Source organism: Eurosta solidaginis, chromosome 3 (genome assembly GCF_040869045.1).
Source record: "Eurosta solidaginis isolate ZX-2024a chromosome 3, ASM4086904v1, whole genome shotgun sequence".
Taxonomy (NCBI): domain Eukaryota; kingdom Metazoa; phylum Arthropoda; class Insecta; order Diptera; family Tephritidae; genus Eurosta; species Eurosta solidaginis.
The window spans coordinates 1,910,486-1,935,075 of NC_090321.1; the positions used below are offsets into that span (position 1 = coordinate 1,910,486).

At 33.9% G+C, this 24,590-nt stretch overlaps 1 protein-coding gene across 11 annotated transcripts in view; it reads left to right on the forward strand.

Annotated features, from left to right (window-relative positions):
- LOC137243075 (uncharacterized) overlaps positions 1 to 24,590 on the forward strand; it is a 160,643-nt gene that overhangs the window by 122,282 nt on the left and 13,771 nt on the right. For 3 of the 11 annotated variants that reach the window (XM_067770258.1, XM_067770260.1, XM_067770261.1), the window contains 6 exons: positions 70 to 237; positions 342 to 640; positions 718 to 1,245; positions 3,528 to 4,199; positions 8,866 to 11,560; positions 16,569 to 17,556. In XM_067770258.1, coding sequence (XP_067626359.1) covers positions 70 to 237; positions 342 to 640; positions 718 to 1,245; positions 3,528 to 4,199; positions 8,866 to 11,560; positions 16,569 to 16,605 — 4,399 coding nt within the window. In that variant the 3' untranslated portion in view covers positions 16,606 to 17,556. Of the gene's footprint in view, positions 1 to 69; positions 238 to 341; positions 641 to 717; positions 1,246 to 3,527; positions 4,200 to 8,865; positions 11,561 to 16,568; positions 17,560 to 24,590 lie in introns of those variants that run through there. The other 8 variants (XR_010950457.1, XM_067770265.1, XM_067770259.1 and 5 more) reach the window with 7 other exon arrangements.

Consider the following 24,590-nt stretch of genomic DNA (forward strand, 5'->3'; position numbering starts at 1 on the left):
AAATGCAAACTAAAATATGTTTACATTCATTTTTAATTATTATTTTTATATTATTTTCAATTATAACAGCAACGATATGGTTAAAATCTCCATGGACACATTCGTTAAACGTTTTCAGCCCGAACGCTATGAGGCGTGGTTGGTTGGCAACGATGTGGGCAGACATCCAGAAGATCCACCGAGTGCCATAACCGCAGCACCATTACCTTCACATTTGGATGTGATATGCAATAAGAAGTAAGTGTTTGTAATAATCAGCTTAAAAGATGAGTAAAATTTTCTTAGACGTTTACTAATATTGTGATATTTTTCAAAATCCTACTGCGCGCTGTGGCCCTCAGTTATGGGGCTGATATTTTACCTATACATCTTTTACAAAGAATGAAGAAACAATGTAATCCTACAAAGAAAAAGTCCTTCAAAGAACGCAATCCTGATTTAAATTTAGAAGAGATTCAACAAAATCCCAATATACCCGATGAAGTTAAGGCTGTGCTGAAAGAGAGTGTCTTAACTCTTGAGGCTGAGGAGGAAGAGCCAGCTGTAATTGGCGAAAATGATGTAGAATTGATGCCACAAATAAGTCCAGCTGAGTTGAAAACTAAAAAGGAATTATTGGATTACATTGATGATGGCACAGGTGGATTGAGCAATTTAATTCTTATCTATGCTTGTTTTTGTAACATATTTCAATAACATTTCTCATTTGCTTTCTAGATGAAGACGAAGAAGAGGAATTTCGTAAACGACGTCATAAGCGTAAACATCATTCCGATTATGATGACGATTGGTTTGCTAGTAAACGTCGTACAAATTCGCGTAATAGCAGTAAAGGGCGCAGCCCGCGCAATAGCATTAAAGATGATCGTTCTATATCGCCTGCGTCATCATCATCATCATCGTCGCGTGCACGTCGTCAATGTACAACAACGCCTGGGAAAACGCCACGTAAAACGCCAAATCGTAGAAAGAAAGACAACAATAGTTCCGCGACGAAAACACCTAATGGCAATTCAAAGACAACTACCGCAAAGTCGACGACAAAAGCGAGAAAAACGGATAAAGAAATTGAAGCGGTTGCACATGTGCTAAGGACAGCGGCTGCTGTTAGTGAAGCACTAGGGAGCGGTAGTCAAAGCAATGAGAGTGGCGATGGAAGTTTACCACCAACACAAGCGGGTAATGAAGCTGAAACTGCTGTGGGCATTACGGTGTCAGCTGTAACAGCTGCCGATGCGGCGGGAGGTGAGGCAATTAGCGAAATAAAGGAGAATTCACTCTCTATCCCACCCGCAAATAATGGCTACAACAGCAACTGAACCAATTCCATATATATATATATATATTGCTCCTCATAGAGATCTCAAATCACGCTTTTATTTTACATCACTTTACTAGTTAGCAACCATATTATGTATTTAAAAAATTTAAAAATTTTTAATTGGTTTGGTGTTTTTTGTTTGTTTTACTTTTCATCACATCTGTTTTTTATTTTAGTTTGTCAATTTTATATCAGCAATCATGTATTTTTACTATTGCCAACAAACATACATATATACATACAAACAATTTTTTTTAATTGATAAGTATTTTGCTGTCATATGTTTCGCCTATGCGCAATTTTTTTTCTTTATCAAGCGAAATCATTCATTACAGCTTATTTTCATTTTCATTTCAGTCACTTTTTTTTGTATACAATTTAGGTTTTAAAAAAATGTGTTATAAACATATGCGTATAACTAGATGAGGACTTGCGTGCCCCACTTATGTGTGCTAATTAAAAACGATAATTTTTTTCAAAATAGGTTAATATACGAATTGAACGTGCAGTGAAAAGATTTTATTTTGAAAGTTATTAAAACTCCCTGTGGTAATTTTTTCAATTGATCTCCGTACGTTGGGTATATATATATATATTTTTTTTTTTAATTTCGAATTAGTCACTGCCTTGGTGACTCACTTGGTTGATTTTTGTTTATTGTTCATAATTCCTTTGTCAACTCGGTTTATATTTTTATACACTTATCTTTGGGCCACCAACCCTATTTGTTTCCCCAAAACACCGTTTTGTTTTAATTTTTTTTATTTTTAAGTTTAAGTGATGCTTAGTTCAAATAATATACAAACATATTTTAGTATTTGTTCTTCAATACGAACTTTTGTCGAACTGGTTTTGGTCATTATATGAATTTGTCAATATTTTTTGTTTGGTCTGATATGCTTGGCGAAAAAATATACGTTTAGTACATATAAGCGAAAATCGTGGTGTTTGGTCTATTCTTTTATTTGAGTGATCCGTTCGAAAAATTGGAGCTCTAACAAAACAACACAAAATTCCACCTTCGATTGGCGTTCTTATTTTATATCTCTTGGATTTTGTGACATAGGCGAATATTCGAATTAAAATGGATTAGTTTGAATGTGTGCTGTTACGATTTCAAATTGTGAAATTACTTGTTGTCTTAATACTAAATTGACATGTTTTTTATGAACTTCGAATATTTTAGGCCATGGCCAAGGAGATTATTATAGGTAGTAAAGATGGTATCCGCCATGGTACCAGGTTAATTTAAGAGAAGCTCGGCGAAAATGCCCACGGAGGTATGTCGAGCCAATTTTATATACTATTATTGTTAAGGGAAAACTTCGTCTTTTCAAGGTTCGTTTTATAGAAGTTTCACTGTGTTGTCTTTTGATTTTCCGTTTTAAGTTCTAATTATAAAAAACTTAATCTTCTAGCAGCATTTTACATATTACCATTGAAATTCTTTTTTATATCTCGTGTGAATTGGTGGGCAGTGCGTCGTTCTTCTTCAACTCTAGTGTTTTTTGTGTTACATTGGCTTTCGATGGTAATCAATTTGTGAATGTTTTGATGCATAGCTTAAAGAGAGTGTAAAAATAGTACCTCTAGAGAACCTATACAATTTAGAGAAGAACCAACAACGAACCCGCGTGAAGAAATCAAACCGCTGGTAGGTAATTCACCACATTACCTACCTGCCTGAAGAATATAAAAAATCACGGTGTTAATAGCATTCGAATTGGCGAATTCCTATAAGTCCAATGGTGCCCTATCCTCCCGCGGTCGTTGTTGGTATAATTTGACTTTCCCCGCATCTCACATATTCTCTCCTTTCTCTTTCTTTCCCCTACGTATAACTCTTTAAATACATCCTTCCCCACGCATAGACACTAATATCCCCACACACCATCAATATAACAAAAAACAGCCATTTACATTTCACCATATTTGTGAGCGTGTATCTAACCAATAGCGTCAATTAAAACCGAAAAATACAACAACAAAAAACAATTATACATTTTCGCATTCCATCAATTGATACAAAAGCAAAAAAAGAAAAAACAATTTCAGAAACCTTGTACAAAATTTTACAAAACAAAAAATTTAACGAAATTGTAAAATTGTACAATGCAAAAAAAAATCAGCTTAAAAAATGTGAGTCTTCATGACTTTAGCTATCGATTGTCATAATTCATTGCATATTTTTCGACGATTTTTGCAGGCAGCAGCTGTAATTTAGCACCTTTAAATTTGACAACCAGCAACAATAGAAAATATTTGACAAACCCAGTTGCCGCACCAACTACCGTTATACAGGTGCTGCGGAAACCGACGATCGCCGCTCTCCCGCCAATACCGCCTGTGTTGTATTTTATGCAACAAACTCGCAAATTTGAGGGAAAAATTCCTAAAATCAGTCAACAAGCCAATTTACAACAACAACAACGTTCTAAATTGATCACGATGCCAACAACATCGAATTCCAGTGGCACCGAATCGTCTACAGCTGCTAACGTCAACGCTACCACCGCTGCAGCAACAGCAGCAACACCTAGTCAACAACAACAGGACCAACCGCAACAACAAACAATAGTTTATACAACAATGCTACCCGCTGCAAGCACATTAAATGGCATCGCTCAACAACAGCAACAACAACAAACTCAATATATAACAATACCCACTCCTTCCGGTTCTGGCGGCGGTAATACCACAGATGGCACTGTCTATCAGTTGCAGAGTGAAATTGTTTGTGATGCGGCAACATATCAACAGCATCAGCAGCAGCAGCAACAACAACAACAACCCCATGACCCGCACCAACAACAGCAATTGACTGCGCATAGTATAAATGGCAATACGATTGCCGTTACATCGTCAGCAGCAGCAAAAGGTAGGTGCTCTATCAATATGCTTACCACACTCGTGGTTAATATTTAGTTAGTTGTAATATGTATGTATGTAGCGTTGTTTTATTTAAGGTTTAAAACTTTATTTCCTTTTTGTTATACATTAACAACTACATCTGTATCTGTTAATTTTTGTATGACTTTTACACTTTCATTTACGTTTGGCATTCATTTGATTCCAATTAATCCACTTTACTAATTCAAAAATTTTATTAAATTACTGTATTTATATTTTTTTAAATTAGTTATTTTGTATTTTTTTGTTTATTAACTTTTTTTATATTGGGTCCGTTTCATGTTTGTCGATAGTTATATTTTAAAAACTCGCCCCCATTTGCCAATTCTGCTGTAGAGTTTTAAGTAACTTCCCGGTAAGCTAAGGAATTGAAACTTTCAACATAGCCTACATTTTTCTTAAACTTAAATACGCAGAATAAAAAAATCTTTGAGATGGAACAGGGATCGAGATATTTAAGCAACTTGAAACCTTACACGTAGATCAAGACTCGCCACAATGTATTTTCTTATCGTGGTGAGGGGGAAAAAGGTCTGCTAGTCGCTTTTTAAGTTACTTCCAAGAGTTAAAGACTTGAAACTTTAACCATAGCTTTAAACACTTTTGGAATGTAATACTATAAAAAAAAATCACTTGAAGGGGCTGGGGTTGGCATACTTAGATACCTTTGGAAAGCGTGTCGAATGTTGCGATCGATTCTTGGGTAACTTCTCATTGAACAAGAAACTTGAAACCTTGCACTTTGATCAGAACACCGTAACAATGCAATGAGATCTATTTTTAAGTAGCTTCCCGGTAAGCTAGACACTTGAAATTTTTTATTTTTTTTTATTTTAGAGGCCAAAGGGAATAAAATAATTATCACAAAGAGTTCTTCCGGGAGGTGCACATACGGATGAATTTAGAAAACAAATTGCAGCACAAAGTGTCTCCGTAAACAGAGCGATAATGTTGATAAATTTTAATTTTGAAATTTTAACAAAAGCTACTGTAAACAGCTTATCAGAAACAAAACTATACAGATAGAGTGCAACTTACATACGGTCAATATCTTCCTTGCTGCAAAGTTTCCAAGCTGTATGAGTTATCATGAAATTCAAAATTGTTTGATATTTTTGAACTGCTTATTTCATTATTATTATTTTGTTAATGCTAAAAATTTATGATTTTACATTTTGATAAATGATTTTTCCTACTTTTAATTTTTACAATTTCTTCCATTCGCTAGTACTTTTATTATTTTTATTTTTATAAATCAATTATATACTTTTATTGCTTTCTTTTATTATATTTTTCATATATACATAGCTAGTTGGTTTTATTACTATTTCGCCTGCTGAGTGGAATATCTTATCTCGGCTAGCGTTTCAAAAACGCCCTGTCAAAAACGCCTGTCTGAGCATTAATTAAATACAATTTGACGTTAGATAAGGCGTTTATGAAAAAATTCTTTAAAAGTGCGTTTTTCAAAAGTTTTCTGCGCGTTTATGAGACAGCAGCCACTCAGCAGTCTTTTATTTTTCTGCTCTGTTTGCTTATGTTTAATTTTTTTACGAAGCTATTTATATATTAATTTTTTAAGTTAACATTAACTATTACAAGCACTTTCAACTGCAGTCGCCATTAAAAACAATGCTGCTATTCCAAAATATTCATACCAAGTTTTTTGTTCTGGTGCTAACCCCTTTTCTGGTTGTGTTCATGTACTTACCATATGTACCATCATTCCTATATATTTTAAAACTTATCCTGAACAAACTAATTTATGTACAAAATTGATAATTTTATATAATTCAGATAATTGCACATACTTACATATTATTTTTAAAACTTACTTGCACTTTCCCAACCCAACTTCAGCAGCCTTTCACGATACGAAGTTTATGCTTTGAATATGAGAACAGAAGAAAAAAAATAATTAGTTCTGAAAAAAATCTTTCGACAGAAATTTAAATTTAATCTTTTAATCTTAACACTTAATTAAACAGCCTTCTGGAAAAATTATGTAGTTGAAGAATTTCTTTTTAAAAAGTTTAAATTTGGGCTTCTATATTTTGATTTTAAATAGTTTTTTTTATCACTGTAAAAAAGTTCATAACACCACAGTAATATATGTACATTTTTTTGTTAACTTTAATGGCTGTTTTCTCGTGTGAATTTTAAAATTTATCTGCGCTATAAACAAATTTTATTCACAAAAAAATTATTTTATCGACAGAGCCTATTCGGGAAAATGGCCCTTAAAAACTGAATTTTTTTGTACAAATTCTGAGTCTTCCTTTCACAAAATGTTTCCATTTATTCTCATTTCATTTTAAAAAAAATATCAAGCTTTAGTCTGCCAGCTGATCAGTGCAAATAACTCGTAAGTTTCAAAATAAAAGAATATTATTTGTCCCCAATATACACATTTCGATAATTTTTCCGAAGTCAGAAAAACTTTTGATTCTATAAATTTTCTAACAAAAAAGTATTACGTACATTTATTACATATCTATGTATATTAAAGTTCAAAAATAAATTGTTTATTATAAAATATACATCTTTTCTACATATTTCTTGGTTATAGCCTAAAATTAGTCTGCGAAATTTGTCTAAACATCCCTGTAATAGGTTTGCCTACTTTCAGGCTATGTTATACGGACCTGTAAGTTGGAAGCTCTTTATCCCTTACGAGGTGTCTTTGTTTCTTGCCTAATTATGATGCTCGCACCCAATTTTTTTTGTGGGCAATTAGGAATTTCGCTTTTATTCATTTTATCTTTAAAACATATTTTTTACAACATTAATATTCTTGCATAACACAACCAAATCAAAAATCGACATATAGATCATGAGCAGCAACGTTAACGCACAAAATACAAAGCAATACAAATTTATATAATTTTGAATAAATTAAATATTTATTATTTGCCATAAATTGTTTTTCTTTCATATTGTTTGTACTTGTTATTTAGTTTTAAGTAATTTTTGTATTACGTACGCTATGCTATTTTGTACTTTATTTTGTTAGAAATTTAGTTTCGAATCGCCAAACGTTTTTTCTCTTATTACTAGAATAATTTTTATTTCTAATTTCTATTATTATTTCTCTCTTCTAAACAACAATACCATGCAACAAAAGCAACTTGCAGGCCAACTGCTAGCATTCACTTTTACTATCAACAATCAATTAGAGGAAAACAGGAAAATTACTACGATGAAAGGACCTTTTGCAGAAGAATTGCCAAAAAACCATATTAATGTCACATGAAATAAGTTAGGTTTAGTTGAGAAAAAATAATAAAAAAAGCATACAGAATTTCTGTATATGTTATATGTGAGATATGCAAGAACAACAAAAAAATCCAATCTATAAAACTTAATAAAATTAAAATTAAAATCGGAGATGTTTTACCTTATTTAACATTTAAATTTTGTAGATAGCTTTTTTTAGCTTGAGTAAACTTCAAACTATTTCATATCCACGTCGAAGCCCCGGGAATGCATACGAAGCAAGATAAATAAATAAAAAGCTAAGCTACCGTTACTGGGCGGGACCTGGGTTCAACTCCCAGGCAAAGTAACATCAAAATTTGAAAAAAAAGTTTTTTCATGTAGAAAAAAACCATTTTCTAATCGGGGTCGCCCCTCGGAAGTGATTTGGCACTTCGAGTGTATTTCTGTCAAGAAAAGCTTCTCAGTGCATCTCAAATGCATCCTTGCAGATACCGTTCAGAGTCGGAATAAACATGTAGGCGAAAATAAGTATTGAATACGCAGTTGAATAATGATAAAAACCTGTTCAGAATAAAAGCAGCGTTTCGTAAACTACTTTTTTCATCAGAGAAGTTTAATTTTTTACAGTCATTTTATTGGCTGCGGAAAGTTCGAATTAAAATTTAACCTAAACATAGCTACGTAATTTTTAAGTTTTTTATTTATAGTTGTATATTCAAGCTAGAGGGACAGACAAAGCGCTGCACTTCAGAAAATCTTTCAAGCGTTATCTAGGGCCTTTTTTCAACTTGATTGTCAAAAACCTCCATATTTGGTCCAAATTTATTTTAATCAAAATTTCAAAAATAAAGCTCAATCTCTAAAAGCTTAAATACACAATTGTAAACTCGTCAAAAGGGTTATTGAATGCTAGGTTGCATGAATTACACAATCACTGCGATGGATGTGACGTTTGTGGCGGATTAGTGTAGTAGGGACTGAAATAGAATGAGAGATATGGTTTTTTTTTAATTATTTTCGACGTTTATTGCTGGCTTGTCAAGGAAGTCAACATGCTTTAAGTCCAATACCACAAAAGTTGCGCGTTGCTAATCTCATTATTTTTTCTTGTCCCACCAACATTTTTTAAATCCGTTTTCAATCTTTTTTAGTATTACCTTGAACTAAATCTATTACTTTTTACGATGATTTTCAATTCACATATTTTTAAATAAAATTTTTTTATTTATCTTTAACTACTACCTTAGAGATTTCTACGCGTTATTATTGTTATTTTTTATTTAAACTATTATTAGTTTTTCTTGCAATTGTATTGTTTTGTTGTTATAGAAAAATTTTTTAACATTTTCCATGTACTTAAAACGAAAAAGATTATTCAAATTTATATAAACTTAAACGAATTTTTAAAAATTAAGACAATGTGGTCACCACTATTAGTTCGTCCCCCATACTGCTTTCTGCCACCGCCTCCACCACCACCACCACGTCCACCACCAATAACAACAGCCATCAACAGCACCACATGCAACAACACCATAATTCCATTGTGAATGCGACTTCAACTTACACAACAACAACTGACACACCACTCACCACAGTAAAAAGCGAACTTGTCGAAGACGACGATGAGGCGGCAAAACATCATATAATTGTCAATGGTGATGGTACCACAACGACGTTGCAAACACAGACGTCGCAACAACAGCCACAATATCATTATATAACAACATCTGGTGCAGATGGACAAACACCGACTACGATCGTGTTTGAGAATTACAATGGTGAGGTGAATGAAGTTAATGGTCATACACCGACAACAATTATTAAGTTTGAAGGTGACGATAATGAATATCAAGAGTTCGAACTGATAAAGCATGAGGAGGAAGGTGATGATGAGGATGGGTCAAATAGTATGATTAATAACAATGCGACATTAGAACAACAACAGCTGCAACACCAAATACAACAGCAGTTGCGGCGGCAGCAGCAGCACCAGCAACAACAACAATTGCAAAATCAACATCAGCAACAACAACAATTGCAAAATCAACAGCAGCAACAACAACAACATCAATATAGCTACAAAATAACAACAGTTGAGGGAGATATGCAACAAACTATAACCGAAGCTATAACGGTACCCGCAGCAAACGGTGGTACACCAGCGGCGATACCACCACAAAAGCAAAAGCGCAAACGAAAGACGCGCATAATTTCACCAGACGAGCAAGGCGAATATTTAGAGAAAATGTCTGTGCGCGGTCTAGACATACAACGTTACGAACATATCATTGATGGCGTCTCTTACTGTTTAGTTTGTGCCAAAAATGATGTCTATAAGACTTTTAAAAATAAATATAGTTTTCAACGTCACGCCTATCTCTTTCACGAAGGCGAAAATCGAAAAATATTTGCTTGCCCAGTTTGCAATAAGGAATTTTCACGTCCAGACAAAATGAAAATGCATAAAAAAGATAAACATGGTGCTGATATACAAGTTCCACAAGAGAGTATACTAACGAACGACGCCGGGGGTGTACAAACACCACTGAAGTCGTCGACAGGTGACGCAACGCCAGGTAAACGAGGACGCGCAGCAATCTCACGTTCATCACGTCCACGTAAACAGCGCACCACGCTTGCCAATCCAATTATAGCAACAACCAATAATAATAATAATACAACCAAGGGTGGTAGTAGCGAAGAGAGTGCCATTGAGGCGAAACGTAAACGTTTAGCGCAAATCGATAGCGTTTTAGATGTGGTACAGCAGCAAGCTGTAAGCGATATAAGCCCCACACATCACACTACCATCAATATACAGCAGCAACAACAATCAACGCCACAAGTACATGTACAACAACAACAAACATTGCCGCCACTCGATTTAACTGGTATGATATTGCCGGGTGGCGCGCAACTAGCACTAGCCAATACAAATGGCACAACAACAACAGCGGCTCTATTACAAGCGCATCGCTCCACTTTGCATCACACTCAACAGCAGACAGCGCAGCAGCAACCACATGCGCCACAACAACATATCGCCTTGAGTGCACAAGCTGCACAGGTCTTGCAACCAACAGCTCAAGCTGCTACAGGCGCAAATACCGGCACCACGCTCATTTATTCCAATCAAATTGATTTACAACAAGCGCTGCTACAACAACAATTACATGGTCAAACCATAATGATACAAGATCAAGCTGGTAATTTGGTGCCATTGCAATCGTTACAAGCGCTCAATACGCTCGACGGTACACAAACGATTTATGCAACAGCGCAGCCGGCGGCGCGTCATGCGCAACCATCACAACAATTAATACAACAAGCGCCAACACAGCAACAAACAACAGTTGGCACAACGACGAGCGCATATCAGACAGCGCCACAGCAGCATATACAGGTACAAGCGCTACCATCGACATCGCCGCAAGAAACTATTATAACAACAACACCTGTAGATCAAGCGCAGCAACAACATCAACAATTAAAAGTTGCCACAAATAATGTTGCTGTACAACAACAACAACAACAGCAGCATCAGCAACAACACTATGAGCTTGATAATGTTTCTTATTTATCATCGACAGCTACGACGCCTGTGCCAACAGAACAACAACAGCATCATGTTATTGGCACTGTACAAAGTTATCAAATACTAACGCCAGATGGCTTACAAAGCTATCCTGCTGCCACAGCAACAACAACGAAACTAGAACATAACGATATGTCAGAACTATGTCCGTACACTTCAATGTCTAGTACGGCGCCGCATTATACATTCACTACGCATGCGGGTCATCATGGCGCTGACCAATTACATCAACAAGTTAGTGTTGGTGCTACAACTAGTCATCAACAACAGCAACATCAATTGACGTCGGGTGGAGGGGGCGGTGGCCAACAGCATCAGCAGCAGCAACAGCAGTCACAACAACAACATCATCATTTTATGGAATTAAAGAACGATTTGCTATTGAAGAGTGCAGCGGATGCTTATGCCTTGGATGCGAGTTCCATGTATCACCTGCCATTCTCACCATCGTCGATGATTAGTACGGTGAATGATGTAAATGGGCAATCGCTGCTCGAAACCAAAGAAATTAGGTAACATAAATTCAGCAATTTATTTGCACTATTGCAGTTTTATTTTTTTTTTTTTATATATACATACATATATTGTGTATATTAATTTTTGGTAAAAGTACTATTTTTTTCTGAACTTATATTTGAGTAGTCACTAGTTTTATGTATGTTTTTGAACAAATTGAACTTATATTAATAATTTTTCTTTAGATTATTGTTATTGATTTACAGCGCTGCGATTGCCTAACTGCCTGCCAAAACAGTCGCCGGCGTGTAATGTGCGAAAGCTAACAAAGAAAAAAAAAAAAAAACTATTGAACATTAAATAACAATTTTTAGATTGTTTATCTATGCTTTTTTATTTAGAATTAATTCATAATTGTAATGCCAACAGCAAAAGAGAAGTATAAAATATATGAAATAAAAATGTATGCTTTGTATTGTATAAATATTTGTATTTGTATTGACATTTGTGTTATATTTTATTTAAATGCAGTGGTGTTCACCTAGAAAGCACACTTTTGTTATCACACATTATTCACAAATGGGCCTGTCCTCTAACTTGTTAATTAATTCTAAATTAATTTTACATAAAGTACTGACAGAAAAGCATAAAAAAAAGAAATTAAAAGTTAAAGATAAATCCAATTATGAAATCTATTTAAAAAAAAAAAAAAAAGTGCTCTATTTGGGTGAGCTTTATTGTATGTACTATATAATTTGGAGATTATTAAATATTTTCGGATTTTAGGTTGTAATACATTTTTTCTTCAAAATTTTTTTAATTTTATACATATCGTGCTCGAGAAAGTGATAGCACACCCGACCTTCAGCTTGGGTCATTTTGTTTTATTTTATTTTATAAATTAAAAAAAGGTAATATTGGGTTTATATGGATTTTTAGTAGAAGTACAAATAAATGGACCACGTTAGGTGTGCTATAATTTTGTTGCGGACTGGACATGTATTTATATTGTTGAAAACTTAAGGAAGTGTAGTTAATTACGCTGTGCAAAGTAAATGTAGTTATACTGTCGCTGCGTTGTATTGTTGCTGCTATCGACTTCTCTTTGCTCCTCACATAAAAACTTCACAACACTTTTACACTTCATAAATTTCACTTAAGTATATTTATTAGAAAATAGCAAAAACTAAAAACGAAAAATAGTTTGACAGTTTAGTTCATGCATATCGACGCCTGAGTGGAGGATAGCCGGTTCGAAAACTTGTTTATGCAAATTTTTTCGGAACTTTTATTTCACATTTGGTTGAAATACTCTTTTTTATAATAGTGTCCTCAACTGCCTTTCACTGATACAGTGCGTTCCATACACAGTTACTCTTTAATATAGAGCGTTATGAATCAAATTCTTCAATAGCGCATTTTTCAAACATTTGCAGGGATAGTATATTTTCGAATTGTCACGAGAAATTAGAGGATATTAACTCTGTTCATTATATAAAGTCGAACAAATTTAAATAGTTTAAACAATTTCAAAAATAGAGGTAAAAAAAGAAATAAAATCGAGAAAATATTCAGCTAGAGGCGTTTTCATACACAGCTACACAGCTTTCATCATTGATTCAAGATTCGTTTTCAAAATGGTTTCCATGCTGGAAAAGATTATACACAGTGCCTGTAAATAGAGACAATTTGTCATCCGTTGCCTAGAAACACGTTTTTCTGTGCCGCATTTAAGAAATACGAAATTCAATATGCTTGGTTCACCTTAAATACACACACTTTCACGAAGTGAATTTTTTGTATGTGTGAGCACGCCAAGCACTGATATAGACGAAAAATTCATTAATTGAGAACAGATGCATGAAAGAACCTTTCATATCCCTGCAGCAAAACAAAAAGTTGACTATAAGTTGGTGTCAAATAAGGTAAATAAATGTGCAGCATTATTGAATTATTTTCATGGCGATGGCCAAAATGATAGCCATCCAAAAATGAAATTAAAATAAATTAATATCTGACTTTTTTGTAGTAAACTAAAAGTAAACTATTATCGGCATTCCCGAAAAATATTCAACTGCAAGCTAGCTTGTTTCCAGCATTTGATAGTTTTTTCTATAGGGATTATTCGTGTCAATAAAGAAAGAATACCCTTTTGACATTTTTATAATTTACAACTTAGTTTTTGCATTTAAATTTTGTACGGAATACTGCTAATTAATTTTTTTCTGTTCTCATTTATTATTTTCCTTCTTTTTATAAATATGCATACATATGTAGAAAAATTTTTTGTAATAAAAATTTATCTTTGTTTAGCATTCAGAAGTGGCGACATTCCAACTAAATGTAAACATACAAACGCATACATATCTACTAGCTACTTTTAATGATTTAGGGCCCAAAGTTGCCCGGCTAGACTCCAAACTCTTAGGCTCTCAAAGTATACAAGTTAAGTCACTAAGACCTACTTAGAAACGAAATATTTTTCCAACACGAAATTTATTTCTTCTTATTCTCTATTAAAATCTCACAATTCTTCAAAGTATTGCTCACTAAGGCCGCTTTTTAAAATCATAAATATTGGCATAGAAAATCTTTACATTTGTGGAGCCCTCTCATTATTGGTTACTTTGAGGCGTTTTTAAATTATATTTGTAAAATATGAATAGCTTTTGCTTTAACCAACGAACTTTTGTGTAATGTAACCTTTGTAGTACGATTTCCAGATGCTTTTAAAAGTATGCAAATCTTAATTACATGTCACACACACTGACTGAAATTTGTCAGCTGATGCTGACTGTTACATCCATGTGGAAATTGGAAAAAAAAAAAATCATACAGTAAAGCATAGTGTACAAAACAAACATTGTGGATAAAACACAATGAAAACAAATGTGATACTTATCCGTCAACTACCTGACAGGTTGTTCATGATGGCTACTTTTTCGCGTTTTGACATCGTTTTGACAGGATGTTCAATATGACGGTCCAAACGGACGGCTATCTTTAGCGGGTGATAGAATGAGATACAGGAAGAGGCCACGATAGTCACTTTAAAAATCAGATGATCGGTTCTATTTGTAATTTTGACGTCTATGCCGAAGATATCAACTTGTCTTATCCACAATGTTTTAGAAAGTATACTCTTTAAATATATTAAATAAAATTTGACAGTTGTCCTCAGTAAAATGCCAAATATTGAATTTTTAGAATTAACACTTCAAAACAAACAAAAAAAATACTGTATTCGAACTTACAAAAATTTAAGCGAAAATGTATTCCATTTTCTTGTTAAAATTTCGCTATTTTATTAATTTTAAACTTAAACTTAATTTTAAGCTTAAAGTCATACATTTTTTCAGTCAACTTTAACTAAAGCTTAAACTGAGCTTAAGGGACCAATCTGGCTGAGTCAAGTCTAGTTGACCAACCAGCTGTTTGAGTTCTTGTTTGTTTTAATAGCAAAATACTAAATGGAAAAATTTCAAAAGTTACACTATTTTAACATTTACATATATGTTTGTATAAAAAATGAATATGTCCTCTGACGAATCATCATAGCGATGCTGAGATAAACGAATTAATTTATTTATACACAGCTAATTAAGTTCATACTTTTTACTTATTTGATCATAGCGGCCGAGTTCGGGTTAAATCCAGCAAATTTTCTTTGCATGTTTACATATTCTCTCTCAATGAAAGATAATTGCAAATTTTTATGCGAAACCAGCAGAAACCTGCAACTCTGACTGAAATATGGACCGACTTAGTAAATTTTTTTGTTAACTTGTAAATATTTTAATAATTTTTGTGACACATTTATTTTGTTGACCGCAATTAAAAAATTTGTCATATTCAGCTGATTTTCTGATCGGATATTCCTTTTGCCAAAAAATTCTCCAGTAGAAATTCTTTCAAAATGACAATTTCTTTCTATATTTCCCCTACTTTGTAAATTTTTCGACATCGCAAACGCTTGTTTGTGATAAATTGTAATAAGTTGCATTGTGGATAAAAAAGTGTGATATCTTATCCGCCAACTACTTGACAGGATGTTCAATATGGCTACTTTTTTGGGTTTTGACAGGGTATTCAATATGGCGGCGCATAGCGCCGGCTATCTTCAGCGGGTGATAGAAAGAGATACAGAATGAGACAGCGATTGTCAATTAAAAATCGGGTGATCCATTCTATTTGTAATTTTTAAGTCTATGCAGAAGTTATCACACTTGTCTTATCCACAATGATAAGTTGTACAAATTTTCAGCATCACGAATGATGCTAGCGTTTTTCTCTCAACAATGGCGTCGAATAAGCAAACAAAATCCAGCTGTTGCAGTACCTAAAATTATCTAGAAAATGAAAAAACCGCGTTGACGTACAAAAAAGCCTACCCCAAAGGCGATATTTAAATGTGACTGAAAAACTGTTCCAGTTGGTTAAAAAAGAAAAATCGGGCCTAAGAGGTAACCAAAAATGGTTCTATCTGTCTGTTAGAGAACTAACATTATTGCATACTTTAAAGCATCTATTTAAATTAGTCATCCAATAATACTCGCTAGAAGTGAACTATTACTTATATTATATATTGGCGCAAGCCATGTGTTGGATATGTTTTTTTTTTATAATCAATTTTTAAATAACTTTCTTAAATTCTATTCTGGTTCGTTTGAATGCTAGAAACAAATTAAAAAATTACAGTTTTAAGGATACGTAGATATGATTTTGTTGTTTTTTAATTTTATTTTATTTAAATTATTTTATTGATGCACATTTTATTTATATGTGTTATCATAAGCTATTAAGTTTTTTTTTAATACAAGATTTTAATTGACATTTTGCTTTTGTTTTTTTTTCTTCCCTTTTTCTTATTTTTCATTTTGAATTATTGGTTTTGTTCAATTAAACTAAAATGCGTAACGAACAAAATCGACAACTCCATTTACAACTGCGATCAATCACCACATCAAACCACCTATCCTGGTTCCAAATCACGCCCTCATGTACATATATACACAAATATACATATTAACACGTAATAAAATGAATAAATAAATAAATGTATAGCTACGATATCAGCGAGGCGGTTCTGTTAGCGCTGTAATAAACAGGGCGCCCAATTGTATGCCGCATCGGAGGAGGTACTAAAAAAACGTAACAGTAAAAAATAATATATACAGTTATAAATTAATTAAAAGTGTGTTTAAATATGTATTTTAATCAAATAATAAAAATATTTGAAGAAAATTTTATTTATGCGCAAGTAGGAAACACTTAATGAGCTTCTGTCTTTCGGCGCGAATCAGCAAATCAGAAAAACACGCGATGAGACAATTCTTGTGTTTCGAATTTTAGTTAAATCACGTTCTTGGCGCAATATATGTATGTATAAGTCACCGCATACCATCAATATAATCAATTGTTTTATGTAAGGTATGTGCTTTCTAAAAAACAAAAATGAAACAAATTAAACTTTGTGTTTTCTTTTTCGTCAGGCTTTCATCCACTCTTGCTAGTTTGTGATCTTCGTTTCCTCGTTATCTCTTAGTGAGCCCATCTGAATGTGTGCGTTTATTAGATTGTTCGAAAAGTATTAATCCTAAAAGTTAGCAAGGTTCTTTGAGGTACTAATTTAGGCTATGTGCGCGTTTGTGTAGTTACAATTTGTATTGAGAAAGTGTCGAAAAGTAGGAAATTCTGAAATTAACAAATGCTGAAAAACATAAGACACCCCATTATAATTTTTTAAAGGTTTACAACCATGGTTCAACTATATGGTTGGCTCATCTGTACAACAACAAATTATGTTAGTTCAGATTGTCAAAATCTGCGTGTTGGTGTTATGCGAATGGAATGGAATGAAAACATAAAACTTAGCAGCTTTTGTGTGTAGTAAGAAAATGATGTCAATGTGTTGATTTCATTTTGCCTCTGCCATCTCCTTTTGACAATCCTATCGACCATGCAATGAAAAAAAATATCAGCTGATGAGATGAGCCAACCATATAATTGAGCCATGCATTATAACATAGGAAAAAAAATCTTAATATAATTTTGAAAATGTTTATAAAAATTTTGAAATTTGTTGACTTTCTTTGAACTTTGCGTTAAGAACTAAACTTTGATTTGGCAGCTTGTACTTAAAAACAAAATTCTTACATATACATTAATGCCATTTTTTATAACATTTTTTGTTTGTTTATTTAATAGAGCTTTTAAAATTGCATACTTTTCGGCACTTGTTCAGTAATTTTTATTAGCGTTGTTAGATGTATTCCACCGAAAATATTTTAATTGGCCATATATTCAACATATATCTCTTCGTTTCAACCCCCCGATATTATTTCTTACTATAATAAATTATGATAGAAGATCTTCATTGCTCATATTTTCACTGCGTTCAATTCCAACTAAAAACTTTTTTTTTAAGTTTTTTAAGTTTAATTTCGCATTTTATGAAACACATATGTATGTTATTAGGTATGAAATTACGCGTAGGAAGCATACTGAATTTTTATTGTTTCAATTTAATAAAATTTATTAATATCTCCATGCTTTTATCATTTACACATCATACTCACCACACCCGTACAAAACATGGGTTTGTTTAACTTGTATGTATGTACATATGTATGTATGTATGTTTGTATTATATGAATGCTGAAATGCATTTGTAACATAAAAAAATAGCATATTTTTTATTTATTTTTTCTTTTATTTTTATTTTAAAGCACTGTTGTAGTTTGAGTAAAAGAAAATGAATTTGAATGTAAAAAAAGTACTTTTGTTGTTGTTAAGCGAGGAGTATCGGTATTGCTTAATGTTTGAAAACATTTTTTCAAGAAATTTTAAACAACGGAACATCAAGACGAACAAAATGAAAGGTCAACTACCAACCGCGTTTTGTATCAAAACTTCACATTTATTTTTTACAGTGAACTGTAGATGGTTTCTGACGATTTTTAAACATTTATATGATTATATGCTCAAGTTTACTTTCACCATTTCCCTTGTACACTCGTATCGCTAAAAAAAAGTTTGCGTTTGTATTCGAAGCTCTGCTGGCGTTGTGTACCTCTGCCTTATATACATACTTTGAAGATGAAACTTTTCTCCAAAATATCGGAGTTTGAATTAAAAATTATATTTTTTTCTTCGACCATCTCAGAACAACAAAATCGCATTAGAAATGAAGGTGAGTTTTAAAATCCGTAGTAAACTCTCTATGACGTTTCCCCATAACGTGGGCAAGTGAAAAAAAATTTCTTTTTAGAACTAAAAAAATTCTAAGGTATTTTTGAACTTTAAAATGTACACACTTTTTTTTTTGCCAATCTTAATTTAAGGAGCTTTTTTCACTTTCATTAAAAATTTAAAATTTTTAAAGCCACAAACTTTTACAAAAATTCACTTTCTTTTTCTTAGTAGTCATAAACTATTTATAAAAATATACATTTATATTTCACTATTTATTTTCGTTTAGAATTAAGTTTATTACTTTCGTCACTCACCACTCGGCCTCGGAATCTTATGTTCTAAAAAAAACGTAAATACGTGCGTAAAATATGCATTGAAAACTTGAACATATGCACGAAGAATAATTGAAAAATGCAAAAAAAGTTTAGCTGAATTGTTTTAATTTATTATTATAGGCATTATCGCACCTCTTAATGATTCAGGAATATTGCTTCATATATGTAATTGGACTATTTTTCCAAAAAACTTTAAAATTTCAACTAAATCCCGTTATGTATTGTATTGTTCAAGCCTCAACATTAAAAAAAGCAATACGTAGCAATGTGGTGGTCAACACCAAAACACATTTGCAAGATTTGAAAAAAAAAAAATACATTTTGAATCACAAACCTAAAGAAGTTCACCAAACCTTTATTACGTTGATTTTAAAACCATCCATCTGTTATTTTATGAATCTGAATGTTATATTAATTTTGCAATAGTCCTATAAGTTTTATTTATTTTTTTTTTTTTAGTTGAAAAGGTTAGGGTCAAAACATTTTCCTAGGTGAAAGTTTATATTATACCGGGGATATCCATAGAATTATACCAATGGATCGTGAATCCTTTTTATTTTTCGGACATTTTTCAAAAAAATTCACAAATAAATATTAATTCCAAACTTTTATTTTATAAGTCCGAACATAAAAATGAAATCCGGACTTTTATTTTTTTAAGGACAAAAAAAGTCCGGCCCTAAATGTAACTATCGAACGGCTCATCCAAATGAAACGAATTTTTTGCCAATAAATTCTTCTAAATGTCTATGTTATCTATGGAAGTTGAGTAAGAGGGCGTTGTTGTGACCGATTGAGTAATTAAATGTCTATGTAATTTTGAAACCTACATAGTCACTTGAAAGTTTTTGTTGCTAATACCAGAAATTTGTCAAAGAAAAACTACAACCAACTCTCATAGTACTATACTTATACTTTTCCATAATAAACTTGCACTTGTTTCCTCGCTCTTAAGTTTGATACAATTGAGAGCCTTGAAATTTGACACATCGCTTTCTTTTGAAAAAAAGAAGGATTCTGTATGAAAAAAAAATCGTTTCATTTAGATGAGCCGTTTCATAGTTATAATGCCGGTCTTTTATTCTGTCCTTAAAAAATAAACGTGCGGAGTTAATAATTTCTTTTGGACTAAAAAGTTAAAAGTTAGAAAAAATTTTTTTCTGCAAAACTTTTACTATAAAAGGAGTAACTCTTTGGTCTCTGGTCATATTGATTCGAAATACAAGTGAATAACTCCTTCGTTTTGTTCGAATTAAACTTACTCCAATTTTCTCGAAAAATTGTTATGATGTAAATGTTTAGTTTTGGTATGAATCAAGTTATATTTATTGGCGTAAATAAAGATTTTTTTATTTCAAATATGAAACTTTGGCGATTCTGTCGAAATTAGAGAGAGTTTTTTCAAAAATGAAAAAAAAAATTTATTGCTAAAAATGTAAATTATGCGTTAACGATTGAATACCATTTTTAGGGAAATTCATGAATCATAAACAATTTAAAAATTTAATTTTTTTAAAATATCAATATAAATATGTTTTTACATAGGAATCCGAGTCCTACTCATCACAGATATTGTTTTGGAATTGGAGCTAAAATAGTTGATATGCAAATTTTTGTGAAATGAAAACTTTTGCCGCTTAATAGATAAAACAGATATAATTCGGGAAGGAATATCAAAAGTTAAACAAAATTTCAATAACAGTATTCATTCATTCGTTTAAATCACGGTTTTTCAATAGTTGGTTATGCCGAGCTTAAACTAAGTTTGATTGAACTTTAGTTTAATTTAAACTCTAGTTAAACTACAGAATAGTTTTTCAGTCACAGACCGCCATTGGGGTAGGCTTTTTTGTACGGCAAAATTGGTTTTTTATAATCAAGACAATGTGTATATACAGCAACAGCTGGATTTAGTCTACCCAACGAACATGGAAAAATATTTCTCCAGCCTTAGAGAAATATACATATATCAGATATCTAACGTCATTATCTAATTTTTCTTACACACCTGATAGTTCTCAAGTTGGAGAATAGTTCTGAAATGAATATCCAACACATATCCTAGATTAGATATGGAGTTGAGGTGAAGTTAAAAAAACGTCTTCTCAAAGGTGGTACACCAAATACAACAGCTGCTTATTGTGAGAAATAAACATCTTGTTGGTAGCAGTAATGAGGCGTTAGAAATTAAAAATAAATTATACATGATAAATTTTGTTCGTATTGGAATATTACAATTAGAAAACCACATTTAGGTACAATTGATTCTCAAGTTGAGCCATTGTTTCTAAACAACTCTTGAGATTTTAGTAGTGACATTAGCTCTATTGGTACTCAAACCCAAATGCTTGTTGGATATATTCGATGCCTTTGCGAACGAACGTAAATAACTGATAGGTTAACTGGAGTTTAATCCTGCCAAACCGGCCGCTCACGCTAAGTTTAAACTTCAGTTAAAGTGGGCTGAAAAACCGAAGAATAAGTTTAAGTATAGTTTAACTGATAAACTGAGAAGAACTTGTACTGAAAAATCAGCCCAAAGATCGACGTCTATTTACAGGTCTATCTCAGCTTTTATATGAACACACCGTTTAAGTATTTTTGTAAAATACTTGTACACCAGCTATTCGGCACATAAATAATTATCAAAAAGGCCAATTATATTTAGTTTGTTTGTCACAATTATAGAACAGTACAAATACCGTCAAAAAACGCGAAATAAATATAAGACAGTCAAAGACTATTTTGCTCGAAAAAAAAGTACAAGAGTTAATAAAGAAAATAAAGTGTGCACTTTCTTTTCGAACCATGCCTATGCATGAAAATATAAATAAGCCGTAGTTTTAGTAGTTAGACCGATCTAATTTAGGCTAGCCAACATTCTAGTAAAGAGACGACAATGTATACATATAGTAAGTGTAGCGGCTAGCCCATTTATGTACATTGCCCTAACTGCTTATCATATGCATATTATCTAATATGCACATTCAGATTGAATTCCTATCAAACAATTATCATTCGCTAGGATCATGTTCATGATTTTGAGGAAAAGTTAATCAACTACCAGTTACCATATTAAAGCCAACGGCCCCTCATCCTGGTGGTAGCCTTTATTCATTTCGCATACATATAATGTGTTGGTCGGTCTGTTGTCTGGAAATGAGGTTCATTCCCCTGCGCAAGAACGGATTGAATCCAATATAAGTATAACCAAGATGAAGTTCATCTTCAAATTGGCCCCAAATATCGACCAGCTAAAATCTTTTAATTCCTATTCCTCTAAAACTTGGTCAAAAAGCATATTACCTTCAAAATTTTAAATAAATATGAAGCTTCGTAAGTTTACCATGTCGTTCACGTATATGTAAATTTTTTCTGCTTGAATTTACGCAGACTATAAACGATTTTTCATACAAACTTTGACATATGCTTTACGAGGTGGTAACTTTTGAGGCTTACACGAGGCATATAAGAGTTTAAATGAATACCCTTAATAAAGACTAAAATAAAAGCTGGCACAGCTCGCCAGATATCTCAATCGTGAGCGCAAAACTCGTAAACTGCGTCAACTGGCAGCCGATGGTAACATTGGCATCCGACCACCTGCCCATACTTATTTCGCTTGAGCGTAACGCCGACTTCATCGTCACTGAAAAACGCACTTTCATAAACTTCAAAAAAGGAAAGTGGGAAGAATATAAATCCTTTACAGACAGCCGCCTAGCTGCCCTCCCTATCCCGACTGATGCCCGCCAAGGGGAGCGTGCCTTCCGTAAGGTCATTAAATCCGCCTCGGCACGTTTCATTCCCGCCGGGAGAATTCCCGAAATCCGGCCCCACTTCCCGGCGGAGGCCGCAAACTTAGCGAGAGAACGTGACCTTATAAGACAGCTTGACCCAGGCGACCCCCAAATAAGGGATATAAACCAACGCATCAGATTGCTTGTAGATGAACACAAGCGGGCGAAATGGGAGGAGCACCTAAGAGGTTGTAACCTCTCTACCGGTGTGGGTAAACTTTGGTCCACCGTAAAGTCCCTATCGAATCCGACTCAGCACAAAGACAAAGTTTACATCGCCTTTGGCGACAAAGTGCTGTCGGACGCGAAAAAATGCGCGAGCGCTTTCTGCCGACAATATATAATGCATCCTACGGTCGACAAAGATAGATGGAGAGCCAATAGACGCGCACATAAACACAAATTCAGCGCGTCACCAATCACCATCACCGCTAAAGAGGTTGAGGACGCCATTGGTCGTGCTAAACGATCCAAAGCAGTGGGCCCAGACGGCATAGCCATGCCGATGCTTAAAAACCTAGGGAAAGAGGGGTTCAAATATTTAGCGCATGTCTTCAATCTGTCTCTTTCCACCTTTGTCATACCTGAGAAATGGAAAATGGCCAAGGTGGTCCCGCTACTAAAGCCTGGGAAACCAGCTAACATAGGTGAGTCGTATCGTCCGATATCTCTCCTATCGCCAGTGGCAAAGACGCTTGAAGCCATTTTGCTCCCTTATTTCCAAGCAAATTTGCAGCTAGCCCCTCATCAGCATGGCTTCAGAAAACTCCATAGCACTACCACCGCGCTAAATGCCATTAGCACCCAGATAAATTGCGGTTTAAATCAATACCCCCACCATAGAACAGTACTCGTAGCGCTAGACCTATCAAAAGCTTTTGATACGGTCAACCATGGCTCGTTACTGCAGGACCTGGAAGGGTCTACCCTTCCCCCATGTCTTAAAAGGTGGACCGCAAATTATCTGGGTGGTCGGCAGGCATCGGTGCAATTTAGAAACGAAACATCAAAACCAAGGAGAATTAAACAGGGGGTGCCACAGGGTGGTGTCCTATCCCCACTTTTGTTTAATTTCTACATATCTAAGCTACCTTCACCACCGGAAGGAGTCACAATCGTTTCCTACGCCGATGACTGCACAATAATGGCCACAGGCCCAAAGATCGATGCGCTATGCAATAAAATAAACGGCTACCTCCCTGATCTCTCCAGTTTTTTCGCCTCGCGAAACCTGGCATTATCACCGACTAAATCTTCCGCGACCTTATTTACAACATGGACGCCCCAAATGTCGACCATTTTGAACATCCACGTCGATGGCACTACGCTACCGACTGTCCGACACCCCAAAATCTTGGGTGTCAGGATCTACATTTTGGTGAGCGCGCAGCCGCAATTGTTCCGAGAATTCAGAGCCGTAACAAAATCCTCAAATCCCTCGCTGGCAGTACTTGGGGAAAAGATAAAGAAACGCTCATGACTACATACAAAGCAATAAGCCAGCCGATTACGTGCTACGCGTCACCCATATGGTCGCCAAGCCTAAAAATCACCCACTGGAAGAAACTACAGGCCTGCCAAAATACTGCTCTCAGAATCGCCACGTGCTGTCTTCTTATGTCCCCAGAACACCATCTGCATAATGAGGCGAGAATACTCCCCATCAGGGAGAGAAATGAGATGCTGACCAAACAGTTCCTGTTGAATACCCAGAAACCTGGGCATCCCAACAGACATCTGATTGATAAACCAGCACC